Source organism: Poecilia mexicana, unplaced genomic scaffold (assembly GCF_051168715.1).
Source record: "Poecilia mexicana isolate PSO_F unplaced genomic scaffold, ASM5116871v1 scaffold_1, whole genome shotgun sequence".
Classification (NCBI taxonomy): domain Eukaryota; kingdom Metazoa; phylum Chordata; class Actinopteri; order Cyprinodontiformes; family Poeciliidae; genus Poecilia; species Poecilia mexicana.
This window is the reverse complement of record NW_028263370.1, coordinates 14,081,633-14,097,692: the sequence shown is the minus strand read 5'-3', so window position 1 is coordinate 14,097,692 and position 16,060 is coordinate 14,081,633. Positions and strand designations below refer to the sequence as shown.

The window sequence follows — 16,060 nt, the reverse complement described above, 5'->3', positions numbered from 1 at the left end:
TAGTATGTAACTGAAGATACTTATTTAAGTATAAATATCTGTATCATACTATGGGAGAAATGACTAGGTACAGCTGACATGCTCTGCATTTCTTACTGACTGCTGGTCATGTTGGTTTGTAGGCATTTTTAAATGGGACTGGCAGTGCCAAAAGGTGTCAATATATTGAATAAAACATATTGTCCGTAGTTGGTATACTATGTGTGCAACTATATCAACAACACCCAAACTAAACCACTACAATACAAGCAAACAACTGTGAATATCTGCTCATCATAGTAATCCCTGTGTATGAAATAATGTCACAAGAACACAAAAACAACAGTAAATGAAATATCTGTTACTGATCCAGCAATATTTATTAAATCCAGATTTCAGATGTATAACAATGTGACACAAGCTCTAGGAATCTTCATTTAAATACAGGTTACTCTTAATACTTTTGTTTATTTATTATTTACACAGTTTTATTGAAATATTTGTTGTGGGTGTTTTTTTTTTATCTTTTGCTTTTACTTTTCTTGAAATATCTGACAGTGGAAAGCATTGATATTTAGCTCGGTGCTATGAAGCAAAATCATTCAAACCCAGTTTATTTAACTCAAAAGTTCTCATAAACACACTCAAAGATGCCTTCATCCTGGAATTCGGCAATTTGCTCCGCCTGTGGGGGACAGAGCAGGAGACGGAGCAGTTATGGGTTTTATGTTGACTTTAAGTATTTCACTATTGACATCAAACATTTTAGGATTGCTAAAGAGTACCTGTTTTGGGGCGTTTGCTCGCTTCTCGTCACTGTTGGTAGCTGAATGATCCAGCACAAAATAAATAGACCTGGGCCGAGCCTCCAGACTCTGTCCGAGTTCAAGAATGATTAACCAAAATAAACTCATAAAACCATGGCAGATGGAGAACAAAAAGAGATGAGTGGGGGAAAAAATTGATGCTTACAGCATAGAATGAAGAAGACTGAGCTGCTGCCATGTCCATGTTGTCTTCCTCTTTTCCTGTCTCCTTCCTTTCTTCTGTGTTCTGCTTCTGTGTTCTGCTGGTGGCCAGAGATCCAGACTGTGTCTCTTTCTAATTGGAAAGAAGTTTATTGGTCACAAGCTAACATGAAACAGATGTAGAAGAGGTATTCTTCTAAAATGTTTATGTATGTATGTGTCTGTATACATCCATGACTGTATGCACGCTACAGTGCATGCACATAAATTTGGGTATATGGTTTTTTTTTTTAACAGTCGCAGGTTAAAAACACCTTATACCTTATTTATTGTCTATTTAGCATATAAACTCATCACTAACATTAACCTTAATCCCAATCCAGTGTCGAATAGAGAACAAGTACAACTGATTGAAGTTGTTCTGTTTTGCGTGGGCTGGATTATTAACATTGCTGCTTTGTGCTATGAAAATGCTGTGGCCAAAATGGGCTTTTCTAAATAGAGTTTGCATGTTCTCCTCTTGCTTGTGTGGGCTTTCTCTTGTGATTCAGTCAGTTTTCCTCCCACCGTTCAAAAATTTGGATGTGTCTAAGTTAGATATGAGTGTGTGTCTTGCGTGTGTGCGTGTACCCCCATGTTTTTTTTTTTTTGTACCTTTCTAAATGCAGGAAAATCTGTACGGATTTTGTAACATCCCAATATGAGACAAAAAGGAACACTTTCATCTTGCAACGTGCTGCTTCTTAACCTAAATCTTACCCAATGTCCTCTGAAGACATACACAGAGGCAAACACACTGAAGACCAGCAGCACGACCGTGAAGACAGCCATCATGAAGACCTCTGTGTAGTCCGGCTTCTGCGGCTCCCTGTAGGCTTTAGATGGAAAACACACATGGTCAGTCTGTGCTGGAATGCAGCAACACTGGATGGCAGAGGTTGACTTATAGATTCCCCATCTGGTGGGAAGGTATTTGTGATCAAAGAAGCTGTTGCCCCTGGTGTCACCAAGTTTTGACTGAAGGCATTTTTCAGTGAAGGATTTTGAAACTGGTTGTTTTCAGAAACAGAATGTGCTCAACACAGTCAGGCTGAGAATCTGCCTTCTGGTTTCATGCAAACCCCCCCCAAAAAAACAAAACAAAAAAAAAACAAAGTGTGTACACCCTTAAACCATTTAAGTATTTTGAGGATTAGAGTTTACTTAGGACGACAAAAACATTTAAAAACTGGTCATATGCTGGCTAAAATTAGCTTGATCTTTTGATAAAGGCTCCTGTGGCAGATTGAGGGAATGTGATGTGCTTAGAGATGGAAGTTCAGCAAATCCAGTTGATGTATCTTTAAGAAACAACTCCACCACTGTTTGGCTACTATTGCTCAGCTGCTGGATAAGAGGGGCAATTATTTACAGCTGCATACCCAGCATGTGCATCTGCATGAAAGAGAGTGCTATGTTTTCGATGACTGTCCCTATATATCTGGTGTACTGGCATGCTGGTAGCTTTAATAATCAAAAACCCTTCTGAATCCTTCTGTGCTTGCTTTACAAACATTTGTAATACAAGTTTCACTAACATCATATTTGCTGGAGTCACATTCAGAGGATGGATCTGGTTTTTACAAAATCAAACATCTTCATGCAGGTATGTGGATGAGAGGAACTCTGTGTACCCTGATGGGAGTGTACCCTGTGTACCCTGGGAGTAGTGGTGGACTCTGACCTGAACCTTCAGAGCCACATTAAGACAGTCACAAAGTCGGCCTTCTATCACCTGAAGAACATCTCCAGGATTAGAGGACTAATGTCTCAGCACGATCTAGAGAAACTCATCCATGCATTTATCTTTAGCCGCATTGATTACTGCAACAGCGTCTTCACAGGTCTGACTAATAAATCAATCAAACAGCTGCAGCTGATCCAGAATGCTGCTGCTCGTGTTCTCACTAAAACCAGGAAGATAGAGCACATAACACCAGTTTTAAAGTCCCTACACTGGCTCCCTGTAGCTCAGAGGATAGACTTTAAAATACTGTTGCTAGTTTATAAATCACTGAATGGTTTAGCACCACAATACATTAAAGATCTGTTATTGCTGTACCAACCGTCTAGACCCCTCAGATCTTCTGGTTCTGGTCTGCTCTGCATCCCCAGAACCAGAACCAAACGAGGAGAAGCAGCATTCAGTTTCTATGCACCACGGATTTGGAACAAACTTCCAGAAAACTGTAAAACAGCTGAAACACTGGGTGCCTTTAAATCTCAGCTTAAAACCCACCTGTTTAGAGTTGCTTATGGCAATTAATGCTTTCAACGTATTTGATGTTTTTAATCTTTTTAACGATTTCATCTTTTCTTTTTACTTTCTTTTTATTTTTCTTTCTCACTGTTTCCTTGTCAAACGATGTTTTGAAAATCATGTAAAGCACTTTGAAATGCCTGCTGCTGAAATGTGCTATACAAATAAAATTTGATTGATTGATTGATTGATGTTTTGTTAAGGCTTACCTGTCACCCGAATAAACCACTTCACCTCAGCCGAATTACATTTGCAACGGTACAATCCTGAACTGCTCAGGTTTTTCAGATGCAGATGTAGGTGTTCCCCTTCTGTGGGGTTGATCATAGTTTTGCATATCAGTTGTCCATTTGGGTCGTAGCATCTCAAATCTTCTGAAGTTTCGTTGGTCATTTTATGGATGGTGCCGTTAATTATGAGATCTTCACCGGAGAAGGCCACAAACACAGCGGTGTTCAGCTTTATCTCTGCAATTTAGACACAAAAGAAGTTCATGTTACTGCTAAATAATGAGGTTAGAGACGAATAAGGTTCTGATCAATTAGTTGGTAATTTCTAAGTACTTCATGCTAAATACGTCATGCCGTCTGAACATTCTCACATTTGGACAAGTTTCAATCTCAACTTTCAATGCATTTTATTGGGATTTTACATGACAGAGCAACACAAAGTAGCATTCTGATGTAGCAGAAAATAATGCATGGTTTAGACAATTGATGTCCATGGTTGGTAGAACCAAGTTCAACCTCAAAATGGCTGCATATTTCTGAGTTATGCCTCGAATAGTCTAGCAAATCTTGAGAATGAAAGTTTTGTCCAATTTTCAAGTCTTTCCAGGATCACCCTGTATTTAACTCTACTATCAGTGACAAAATTGCTTGCGCCTGCTAAAGAAAATCACCCCCATGGCATGGTGCTGCCACCACCATGCTAAGCTGGTGGAATGCTGTGTTCATGGTGATGTGGGGAAACTTAAGTTTTAAATTTCCTCTGACCAGAGATAAATGAATTTGTGTTTTCTAGATGGATTAAGCTAAACTGCATGCAGTAAGCCTGTATTTATGGAGTGTACAAATAGGTTATCCTATGAACTGTGGATCTCTGCAGCTCCTCCAGAGTTACCAAAAGCTTTTTGGCTTCTTTTCTGATTAATGTTCTCTTTGCCTCTCCTGTCAGTTTAGATATGTCACGTAAAAGCATTACTGATTAAACTTGAAAAATTATGTAGCTTTATGCTATTAAAGCTAAAGTTTAATCAGTAATACTTTTATAACAAATTTATGTCAGATCATGATTTCTTGGTTAATGTCAAGTTGTCATAACGAAGACATTTTTAATCATGTCAACTTTGTATTAAAAGTGTCATTATTTACCAAATACCACTTTATGACAAGAGTCATAAATATTCATGAAGACTTACTCGTGTTCATGACAGGTGCTACGTCATGTGTATGACGGTGTCACGACAGTTTTATTCACAACCCGTCAAATAAAGCGTTACCGATGACATTACGCAGAAGTGGAAAGTGTTTATTTAGAGAAGCAACTAGTTGCATTCAGTTTTTTTAGTATTATCAGAGTAAAGGGAGCTGAATCAAAATGTGTGCTAGGCATCTCATTTTTACTTTGAAATAATGTTTAAAATTAGAAATAGCTTTCCTTCTTTTTTTATTTATTTATTTTGCACTTTCATGTTGTTTTATCAAGTCAAATTCCAAAAAAGATGCCTGAAGTTTGTGGCTGACAAAGTATTTATTTAAAAAATATTTATAAGAAACTGTAAACAGCACCAAACAAGAATTATTTTATCATATTAAATATAGGTTTTAATTTTAAAAAATTCTGACCCATGAAACAATTTTTTTTTTTACATTTTTATGACATTTACAAACCTTAGAAGACAGTTAAAAATAAGTAATTGTGACTAATCTGACACTAAACAAAAGCATATTTGATGAGGAAGACGTTAGCCAAGACTTCTGTAGCGATCTGAATCGGCCTATGCAATATTGAGAAAGCATTTTCACAGTCTTACCTATTCCATTCATTCCTTTACACACAGAAGGGAAGGAAAATAGAAATATCCAAGCCAAAGTAAGGGACAGATGCCAGAAGTATTGAGCTTCCATGTCAGGGAAGTTATCAGCCGTCTGGACGGGTTTGCGCCAAATGTCTCCTCTCTCTTTGTCTCAGTGAATAAACAGCAGCGGGTTTCCTGACAGCAACTAAACCACTACTTCCTCAAAAGAATGTTTCATTTTTAAGGAACCTGCTTCAACTGGACATTAAAGGGCCAGAGCACAAATGTAATGAGACCTTCCATCTCTGGCAGCTTGCATTAAACACAAAGGCCTGATTCCTGATGTGACCTGCTCTGAATTGTGGTAAAAAAATACAAATAAATAAAGATGAGTTTCTGGTTGCTGCATTCCAGTCAGTTTCTAGGGGTGAATTGCAGTGTTGGCTTTCTACCACAGTGAGACAGTGTTGGAGGAATAACTGTGTGAGTATGTTCATATGGTTAGAGCTTCTGTGTGTTTGATGTTGCAATTTTACTTGTGTTAATATGAACCAGGTTCTTTCATTGCTGTCGCTTTCTGATGAGGTTTTGGGATGCTGGAAAATAAGCAGCAGCAGTTTTCATGCCCAAGTTCATTTGGTGGTCTTGTTTTTCATCTGGCCTCCCTCCTCCTCTTTCTCCCCTCTGCTTGACTTTTGCACCACATTTTTCTCTGGGGGCACTAACGGGCCAACTCTGACCTCACCTCTGCTGCAGCATGAAAACAGACGTGTGAGCTGGAAAAACATCTGGATGCCAGGAAAACACTTTTTTTTTTCAATTACACATTTGATGCAATTGGTCCTATCCTCTGCTTCTTTTCTCTCCCTCCCTTTTTGGGAAATAAATTAAGCAGCTCTCTTCTTTAAAAGATGCATTTGAATAAAAATATTTGCTGCATTTAAAAAAAGTGGTGATACCATAAACGTGTACACACCACAGTCAAAAGATGGTGTTTTTGTCCAGGAAAAGAATCATTTGAAAATATTTCTTGGCTTTAATGTGGCCAACCTGGGAAAGTTTAAGTTAAAAACAAACAACTCTATTAGGAATGAAATCTCAAAAATAAGAATAAAAAGCTGAAATAAGCTGGTAACATAAATGCGCACACCTTTATACTGAAATATTGTTGAACAAACTGTTGTTATTCAATTTCAACATTCAGGTTTCTCCTGGATCTTGCTCTCTGTAAATGATTGTTAAATGTGCTTGTGAATTTTATTAAGCAGATTTGCTGGTCTTCTTACACATTGGGTGTGTGTAACTGCACACTCTCAAGACAAAGACTGTAAGAGTTTACCTCTCTCATAGTCTCAGTCACAGCACAGTAAAATTTCACTGCATATGTGCAGCAATAATAAAGCCTATCCTTGATTCATTAATTTGAAATTGTGCAAGTGCAAAATTCTAGTTTTATAAGAAACGGAGACCTGGAGCAAATGTAGCAGGCTGCGTAGTTCAGCTGGATTTTGAGTTGAATTGGCTGAGACCTCCTCAACCAGGAAGAATGATGATGTCTAAAATGTTGTCCTCTGTCTTTGAAAACTAAAATGTTTCTTTTTTTTTTTTAGAAAAAAGAAAGACTCACAGTAGAATGATAGACTTTCAGTATTTTAGGGTAAAATTTTTACTTTTCCATGACTGAGTTGCAGTAGATTACTTCTCTAAGGTCTCTGTTGATCTCTTTTGTGTGTAGCTTTATGTCAACACACACCTGTGTGCTCCAGACCAGCAAACTGCCAATACATTTTTGCAGCCATGTGCTTTTAGTATTAAAAGTATTAGTATTTTCTATCTTAAACCTCATGTAATCACTAAGGCCTTATTGTGTTTATGTATACAACTCGTTTTTATTTATGTTGTTTTTCTTTTTGTAAATTATGACATATTTAAACATCTTGTATGTTTTTGTACAACTCGGTTAAATTTGATTCAGTTTATTACCTAGTAAAGACTGAATCAACTTTTGATAGTCTCATACACAGAAAGCACACAAAAGAAACTCTATTTTTTTTTTTACATTGCTATATCCCTAAAGGGACATTGAATAAAAATAATAAAAGAATGCATTTTCTCATGCATACCAGATGTTATCTAGTACGCACAAGATCTGGTAAACACCAGATGCTATCTGGGGCACACCAGAAATTAGCTTTTTTATTTACTCCATTATTTAATGTCCCTTAAGGGACTCCATGTATTTTTTGTGTAACTTTAACCGTAAATAAAAGGTCCAAATATATCAGCCTGCAGCTGAGTGATATCGTTTAAATTTAGATTAAATTAGATGCCCAGGTCACTCTTGCAAAAAGAAGCTACTATTTTCCATATGTCTAATAAAACAGCAGTTACATTATATTAAGCTGATCCCAGCTTTGGAGAAAATATTGTCAGCAGCACATGCTTAAAGTAAATCAGACATTAGTGAAAAGAAACTGTACTCTACTATATTAGTACAGAACTTTCATCACTTCGCACAGCAAAATTAAAGCCTCTTACTTCAACTGCAACTGAAAAAAGGTGATGAATACAAGGAGAGAAGAGTGAGAGGCAAATCAGGAAAATGGGGATCTGTAACGCATCTGGCAGCAGCTGTACAGCAGAGTGTGTGTGTGTGTGTGTGCGTGTGTGTGTGTGTGTGTGTGTGTGTGTGGGGGTGTGTGTGCGCGCGCGTGTGTGTGTGTGTGTGTGAGAAAGAGGGAGAGTCAGAGGTGGGCGTGTGCGGAGGTCTAAAGATACCACAGCTCTCAAAGCCACTACACTTATAGACGTACTTCAAGGTGTACTCAGATAAACAAGACTGTCTTCATAACACCTCTGTGGGCCAAGGGAGACGAGACGAGAGCATCAGAGTGGATCGCAGGCGGATCACTGACAGAGAGGAGAGAAAGTCTTACAGTCTCATCATCATTGCTTACAACTGTGAGTATTCCATCATTTTTTTCCAAAACAGCTTCCAGTTTCCTCCCCCCCCCGATTCTTACGTAAGTTTATAAAAAGTTTCAAATTTCCAAGCCACAAACTTTAACCACAGCAGCAGAAGATAACTTCCCCTGTCTTCTGTTTTTCCTGCGAGTTTCAAATTAGTATTATTCAACAGCAAAATAATGAGTCACCGGTTAATTATTGTCTTTGGTGGAACCAGAGTGTGCTACGGATGGAAGCTGTTTGATTTTAGCTTTTAGTTGTCGTCCTGCTCAGTCGCCTGCCTGTAACCTGTTTCTTGTTTTTCCACTGTCAAACATGGAAATTAAAAAGTTTTTTTTAGTGTGTGTGTATGTGTGTGTGTGTGTGTGTGTGTCAAATTAGAGCAGAACAGACAAACAGACTAAATATTTATAAAATATGAGCCTAGTCATAAAGTCTAATTCAAGTGATTGGGGACAGACAAATATGTTGATTCAACTTGATCAAAGCCAAGTGTCACAAGTATCTTTGGTGTTTCATTCTGTTTGTTCCTCAGTATGATTTCTTCCTCTGTCATATGGAGCAGCTTTTAGCTGTTAGTTTAATGAAGTATGAAAAAAACCTTGCAAAAGTTTTCATTTCACTTGATTTTTTTTTTTTTTCCTTTGGCAATTTACCACAATAAAACCACAAACATTTGAGATATTGTGTATCTTTTTAATAGATATTTACAGTGTAGCTATGTGGAGGGAAAAGGATAAATGCTGTGTCCACGTGTTTTGGATTTATGTCTGGGCTTTGATTCGGTCACACATTAATGTGTTTGATTGTTTCCTTTAACTGTGATCAGTTTTCTGTTCCTGTTGAAGAAAAGCAACCCCATCATGGCTCGTCCACCATGACATACTGTCAAAGCTTTCTGTCATGCATATGTCATGTGTGTTGCACGGTGACAGATGTAGACAACTTTACATGGATGCGCAAAGGCGTGCCAAGAGATCTGGCCGGAGTGACAGTGCTGTCTTATGAGGTTTCTGTTTCATCATGTCCTTGTTGAGAAATGTTTTGAGTGGCTGTCAAAAACAAAATTTCTCTTTTATGCATTCTGCTTTCAAATAACTTATGTTAATTATAAAAAATCTCCTTTTACAGAGTGTAGGTGTATTTTTCATAGCTGTGCTTTTGCACTCACTCTATGCTGTCATGACATGCACATATTGCTTGCAGAGGTAGTTACTGATTTGGAAAAAATATATACATTTAGGAGTCATTTTACTGCACAGTACTTTTTTCCTTTGTTTGACTATTTCTGGATCTTCTCACTGTCATGGGTGAATTCACCGAATGAAGAAAGTCATGTTCTAACAACAAATGCACCACACTCAGAATTATGTTAAAGTGAGACCTCTTTTTTATACACAAGCTTTGTTGTTTTAATTATACTTGTCTATCTGTTGTGCCTGTTGTGCTGTGATATTGATCCTGTATCAGTAACGGTAAAAACTTCTTTACTAGTGTTCTCTGACAAACCTCTGAGGCTTGAGCAAAAACTCACTCCACACTTTTCAAATTTTTGTGCATAAGAATCTTGACAAGCATTCATCATTGCCTTTCTGCTTTAAACTTACGCATTACTTTGTGTCTTGTTTTTTTCCACATTATGTCCAAATACAATACAGCTGCTTTTGGTTGTAACAGGACAAAATCTGGAAAAGTTTAAGGGCGCATGATTACTTTTACAAGGCGCTGTAGTTTCATGTCTGCACTTTGAGAATTTTGGCACCACCACCACCACCACCACCACCACCACGTTGAAATTGGTTACATTGTAAAACACAATTTAAATGAGGAAAATTGTTACTTTTTCTTGGACCAAGGTGACTTCCGCCTGACATCAGTTCCACATTTTGGATCCTCATCAAACCTACAGCGGATGATCAAATGCCAAACACACTCGTCAGCCAAATTTAACAGCAATGAAGCTGCCAAACAGAAAAACAAAGAAAGTACATCCCAGAAACGTTTAAATCTTAACTTGGTGAATAATTCAGATCGGGTTTCAAGGTGTTGCTCTTGTCCCAAATGTTAGGCTGCCAAAGAAAAAAAAATTACACAAAATATTTGGGTCACAGAGAATTATTTTTGTCTTTAATTTAAATCGGCAAGAGAATCTATTATCTGAACAAGAAATTACCTCCTCATTTCTTTTGCAAACTAACAACTGAATTTGGAAAACAAAACTCATTGGTTAAAAATATGAATGCAAGGCATAAATAGTTTCTGCGATAGTTTTGTATTTAAAACTATTATTTTAATTGGAGAAAATTGTTCACCAGTTTGAGCCAAAATCATAAACGGAAGGCCCTGAAAATAGCATTATTATTAAACAACAGTTTATCGTCTCATCAATTACTTTTTCCTCCTGTGGAAAATTTTCTGTGAAGTCTATTCACCTCTCTTACCTAACAAATTAGATCATACGTTTTGGACAAATATTAGTACTGCATGTTTGAATTGCAATAATTACCAACCATCACTTAGGGTCAAGCATGCCTCGGTAGTGAGCTAGCAGTCATGCGAATAAATGCTAAAGCTGGCACATATGACTTGAGATGATTGAAATCTGATTCTGCAAACTAACTCAATAAAGGAAGTCAGGCATTTGTGGTTGAGATTACATCAGTAGCTTTTTATAATATGCTGGATGTCTGAAAGAGGAAAAAGCAGAATAAGATAAGAGCAGATTAACATCGAGTTGCTTCAATCTTGAAAGTGAAAGTTAGAAGAATCTTCCTTATTTAGATGGGAGAGTCCACTGGCACACTATAGATGTAAGGCTTGCTAGCCTGCACGTCCCATTATCTGATTTTCCATTTTCCAAGTTAAGATTAAAGGTAAAATATTTCTTTATTTTGCTTCATTAAAAGGCTGCGTGAGATATTTTATTCCCCCATTCATGTCAGTACTTAACAGAACTGCTTGAGTCCCGTGCTTGACAGCTCTATGATTTTATAATTTTTCTCTCTAATGTGTTTTATTGCCTCATGCAATAAAAAAAACCCTAAAACATTATAGTTTATTTTCAGCAAAAGGCCACATAAAGCTTTGTTCTTTTCTTTGTATCCGTCTTTTCAAAAGACAGCATCTGTCTCCTGGTCATGGCCCCTTTCTCTGTGTTCATGGTGTTGACGTTGGTTGCCACAGCAACAGAGGCCCGAGCAGGCAGTGAGGAGAATGAGTTGGATTACGGGTACTGGAACTACAGAGAAGGAGGTATAAATTTATGACTTTCAGAGTCCGTAAATCACAGAGCAACTAAATGAAATGCAGCAAAGTGTCCAGATGAGATCTTTGATATATTCAGACATGAATGGAAACCTGATGGTGTCCTGCTCTGGTTTCAGCTGACAGCGTTGACGTGGCCTCGGTGCGCAGCGTGACCAGAGTTTTGGACGCCTGGGGGAAACACATATTCAGGGAGATAAAGACTTTACTGCACTCTCAGCCCAGCACTCTGCTGCCGGACTACTCCAGGTAAATTTTAAAACAGGGGCGCCTCAAGAAGGTTTTTGACAGGGTGGCAAGATGGGGGTCCCGCACACACCGAACTTAACCCTCAGGAGGTTAAGTTGCTTTCATCATATTTCAGGCTGTTTGAAAAATTATAGTGTGGTGTGAACTTGTTCTCCGCCACATGAGGAGGTGTAGAAATACGTGTAGAAATACGTGTAGAAATACGTGTAGAAATACGTTCCACTGTGGCTGTATCTTGACATTTTTGCCTATCAGTCTATACTGAATAGTTCAAGCTCAATCTGACCATTTGTGAAAATATATTCAGAAGTCATGGCACAAATTCTGGACTTGGTCTGAACATGTATATTCTTTGATACAAATCTTTCCATTGTAGCTGTGGCTGCATGTTTAGGGCTGCCGTCTTGCTAGAAGCTAAACTTTGGTCCTAGGTTCAAGTCTTTTACTGTCTGAAATGTTTTCTCCCAGAATTTCTCTGAATTTAGCTCCATCCATCTTCAAATCACCTCTGACCAGCCTCCTTTTTCTCATGATGGTGCCACCACCACCCTGTTTTACAATTAGAGGGGACGTAATGTCACAAAGTTACACATCAGCCAAGCAAAGGGGAAGATTCAGAAGTAAATAGAGTTTATGAATGTCATTTACATTAAAAAATATTATGCTAGATCCTATTTAAACACTATCTGGAGCTGCACCAAATTAAATCCCCGCCCTGTTTCCAATTTTTATTCTTTGACTATAACTTTGAGTATTTCACACTCTGATGTGTAGCAGAGTACCAAACTCTATTACACATTAATGTGTCAGCCTGCATTGTCACCATTTGGAGCAACTGAGCACAAAAACTATTTAGCAGCTGAACAAGCCAAAAAGGGGAATACAAATGATTTCACTTTCTCACAGCAACAGCAGTTTCCAAATGTTTACTGAGTCTTGTTAAAAGGAAGTGATGCAACGCAGCAGTAAAGCTGCCTCAAGCTCAGGGCTTTTTTTTTAAATATGTGGCTTGGACGAAATTTGAAATTAACAGATGTTTCCCCAAGAAATAAACAAAAGCACGCCTCATTTTTAAATATTTAAGATGTTATTTGAGGCCAAATTTAGAAGAACTGTTCAAAACAAAAACTCTTTTGATGGCATGGGGACGCAGTGGCAACATTACATAAAAACAGCACTGCATTTTCTTGGTATTAACTCCCAGCTAACCTTTTCAAATTCTTTAATATATTTTATTTTTGGAATGGGCAAGTTCGAATCAGGAGATGTTTTAAAAGTAGAATTAAAAGAATAGGTTCCACATTTTCACTCTGACACAAAGATCTAGGACTGTAGATGTTTTTAGTCTTTCATGGGCTCTTTGTACTTTGTTTCCATGGATCCACATGTTTTTGTTTTCCTGAAGCTTTTCCAAATGAATCATTTTGTGGTTTTCTTTGAACTTTAGCTGCTTTTAACTCAAAGTCAGTCAGTCCAACACCTGACTGTTAATTGTTTTGTTTTTTTCTCTTTTAACTCTTTCTTTTGAATTATTCAGCCATACGATACTCCTGAATTTATTGGCTGACTTTGAGATTAAAACATAAAATAAACAAACAAACAAAAAAAATAATAAAGAGTATTACATAAACATGCAAGTAGCAGTTAATGTTTTTCTCCCTGGTTAGAAAGGCGCTTTATGTGTGACACTGCACCTCCACTGCTCTTCCTGCAGGGTGCGCCCTCTGTCCGAGTCTCTTAACGACCTCTTTAGGGAAGTCTCCCTGATGCGCCATCGCATCACCGAACTCTCTCATCGCCTAGCAACGCTGGAGCCCTACCTCCGTCGCCACGGTTACCGCGGGGATGACATGGCGGAGGCGGGAGGCGGCAAAAGGGCTCAGATTCTTCATGGGGAGGCCACCACACTCGCCCGGTACGCCCCTAAGAGCAGAATGACTGCGAGAGGGAACAGGGTGATGAGGAGGAAGCGAGTGAGGGTGGTCAGGAACAGAGGTGCTGGTTCAGAGTGAGGGACAGAAGACTGGACCGAGGGAGGAAAGTTGCATATAATGAACTGTGGAGTCTTTGTATGTGAAAGTATATGTGCAACACACTCAAATGCAATCCTGAGATTATGAGTTGTCATTGTGTGACTCGATAAACTCTTTAAAGCTCAATAATACTCTGTTTGTTTTAGTTTGCTGTATTCCAACAAGTTCCAGTGGCCGGGGATGTGATTTCACAGCTCCTTTGTTCACAAATGTGATCAAAACAAACACTTAATTTTCCTACTGAAGGACCTTCAGGATATTTGATAACTAAAATACCCAAAGATCAATAAGCTACAGTTGAAAGACTGATCTGCCATTTTCTTGCTCTATGGTTGCCATAGACAGATAGGATACCTGCCTACCTACTGGTGTTATTTTTCAACTTTTACGGTTATCATCAATATTATTTTGAGTGGATCAAATCTCTAATATCTGCTCTAAGCATGTCTGTCTTTGCTTCTTTTGAGAGTTTTTTTTGTCTTGTTTTACATTTTTGTATTTTAAAAATTAAATCAATTAAATGAATGTATGGATGGATACAATCAAATAGCTTGTGTCCTGTTTGTTTCGCTTAGACAACAAAGATATAATGAAAAGTAGAATTCTGTCACAGTTTTCTCTGAAATATTTTTGCAAATAAACTCAATGTATTCATTTTATGTTGACTTGTAGTTTTTCTGCAAATAAAAATGGTAGAATAATTCATCTAATCAAAATGGTCTTAATCTGTTTTCACTATTTCCAGAAGAGTGGGTGTCTTCCGATGATGGAGAGCAAAGAAAAATCATTACCAGCACTACGAACCTGTTATTATTTTTGTCAACTATGTACATAGAAGTCATGTCAAATGTTAATTATATGTCGGTGATTTTTTAATCCTTTGGAGCCAGGATGTTAATTACGTTCTACAGTTTTCAATTAAAAACAAAAACACAGTTTTCATAAAATATAGTTTTGGTAATTCTAGCTGAATTAAAACAAGAGAACAGTCTAATTTAACCTCAGACGTTGAGGAAAAAAAGGGTGTGTCTTCTCATTCGTTCAGTGAATGTAGGCTCTTGGTTTTAACTATATTACTACTTGTTTTGTCCCAATTTTCCTAAAATGTTACGATGTGTTTTTACATTATGCACTTTGAGGGTCAGTAAAGGCAGATGAAACGCAGCAGAGAGATAATCTATCAACTGGCATCTCTCATTAAATTGATACTAAATGTTTCACTTCTCAACATGATTTCCTTAAAGGATAAGGTGACATTTTATTCCACACATCATGGAACAGGCCATGAAAAGATCCTCAGGGGATGAGCTGATATAAATCTTCAGTCGTCTGTTTGAATCGAGTCACAGACTCCTTCTTGGGATTGAAGCGTTTTCAGATCTGGCTTCTTCTTGTCCCCCTTTCGGGTTTTTAAAAGAAATAAAAGATATATAATAAATGAACAAGAGGTGGAGATGTTAGAAAATAAAAAAGGAGCCATTATTGGTAATTCCTATCATTTAGAACAGCAACTTTAGGGTTGAATATTGGTGCATTACTATGGAAGGTCAAAAGTGTCACAATTCAGTATCACAAATGAAACAACAGATTATCTTTAAGTTGTGTCACTAAATATTCAAAATAAACAAATACAGTTATCAAGATGTTTCACACCTAAAGCAGATTAGATTTAAAATTAGGTAGTTGTTTTTATTTATTGTTTTATAAGGGAATGAAAAATATCTCTCAAACAAAATAACAACAAAAATCTCAGCATAAAATCAGATACTAGGGTCAAAGATAAAAACATAAAAATGATTTAGACCCTGCTGTGGCAGAGGCAGGGACCTGTCTGAGGAGCAGCTAGATTTAAGTAGACTGGGAACACTGGGCTCAGGTGTTCCCAGTTAGCAGCTGATTCAAGACCACTCCCACTTCAGCTGAGAAACAGGCAAACATGAAGACAGGGAAAAACAGCTGTCAGATGACATATTTATTTATTTAAAATGTTATTTCATTAAAGACTTGCATACATAATTATTGAATAATTCAGATGATTAAATTGTGGCACTTTTGCCCTGATTATACCGACATTTTAACAGATGGCAAAATAGTCCCAACCGGCTTGGTCTTTGTGAAATTCTTATGAGACCTTTGACCTTTCACTCTTAACCATCCAGCACCAAACAACAGCTCAGCTCCACAATCCGACGATGTTGTTTCTGCCACAGGGTGTCAGCCCTCACCTGCTGCTGTGCTCAGATCTGACAGTAAGTCCTCATCCTTTTATGAGGACTTACTG

The 16,060-nt window shown here is 37.7% G+C and overlaps 2 protein-coding genes across 3 annotated transcripts; one reads left to right on the top strand and one right to left on the bottom strand.

Annotated features, from left to right (window-relative positions):
- Positions 1-336: 336 nt before the first annotated feature.
- Positions 337-5,468, bottom strand: LOC106927071 (uncharacterized). The gene is made up of 6 exons (XM_015002379.2): positions 5,282-5,468; positions 3,456-3,713; positions 1,707-1,822; positions 952-1,080; positions 765-854; positions 337-664 (listed from the first exon to the last, which is right to left on the bottom strand). Exons 1-6 carry the CDS (start codon positions 5,373-5,375, stop codon positions 602-604), a joined length of 750 nt encoding a protein of 249 aa, XP_014857865.2. The 5' UTR covers positions 5,376-5,468; the 3' UTR covers positions 337-601.
- Positions 5,469-8,053: 2,585 nt separating this feature from the next.
- Positions 8,054-14,433, top strand: LOC148161106 (uncharacterized). 2 transcript variants are annotated; one of them, XM_088007461.1, is made up of 4 exons: positions 8,054-8,227; positions 11,355-11,485; positions 11,617-11,746; positions 13,461-14,433. In XM_088007461.1, the coding sequence occupies exons 2-4, from the start codon at positions 11,371-11,373 to the stop codon at positions 13,756-13,758; spliced, it is 543 nt and encodes a 180-aa protein (XP_087863587.1). In that variant the 5' UTR covers positions 8,054-8,227; positions 11,355-11,370; the 3' UTR covers positions 13,759-14,433. The 2 variants fall into 2 exon arrangements, with proteins under 2 accessions (XP_087863587.1, XP_087863583.1); XM_088007457.1 differs by having other exon boundaries at positions 11,351-11,485.
- The last annotated feature ends 1,627 nt before the right edge of the window (positions 14,434-16,060 follow it).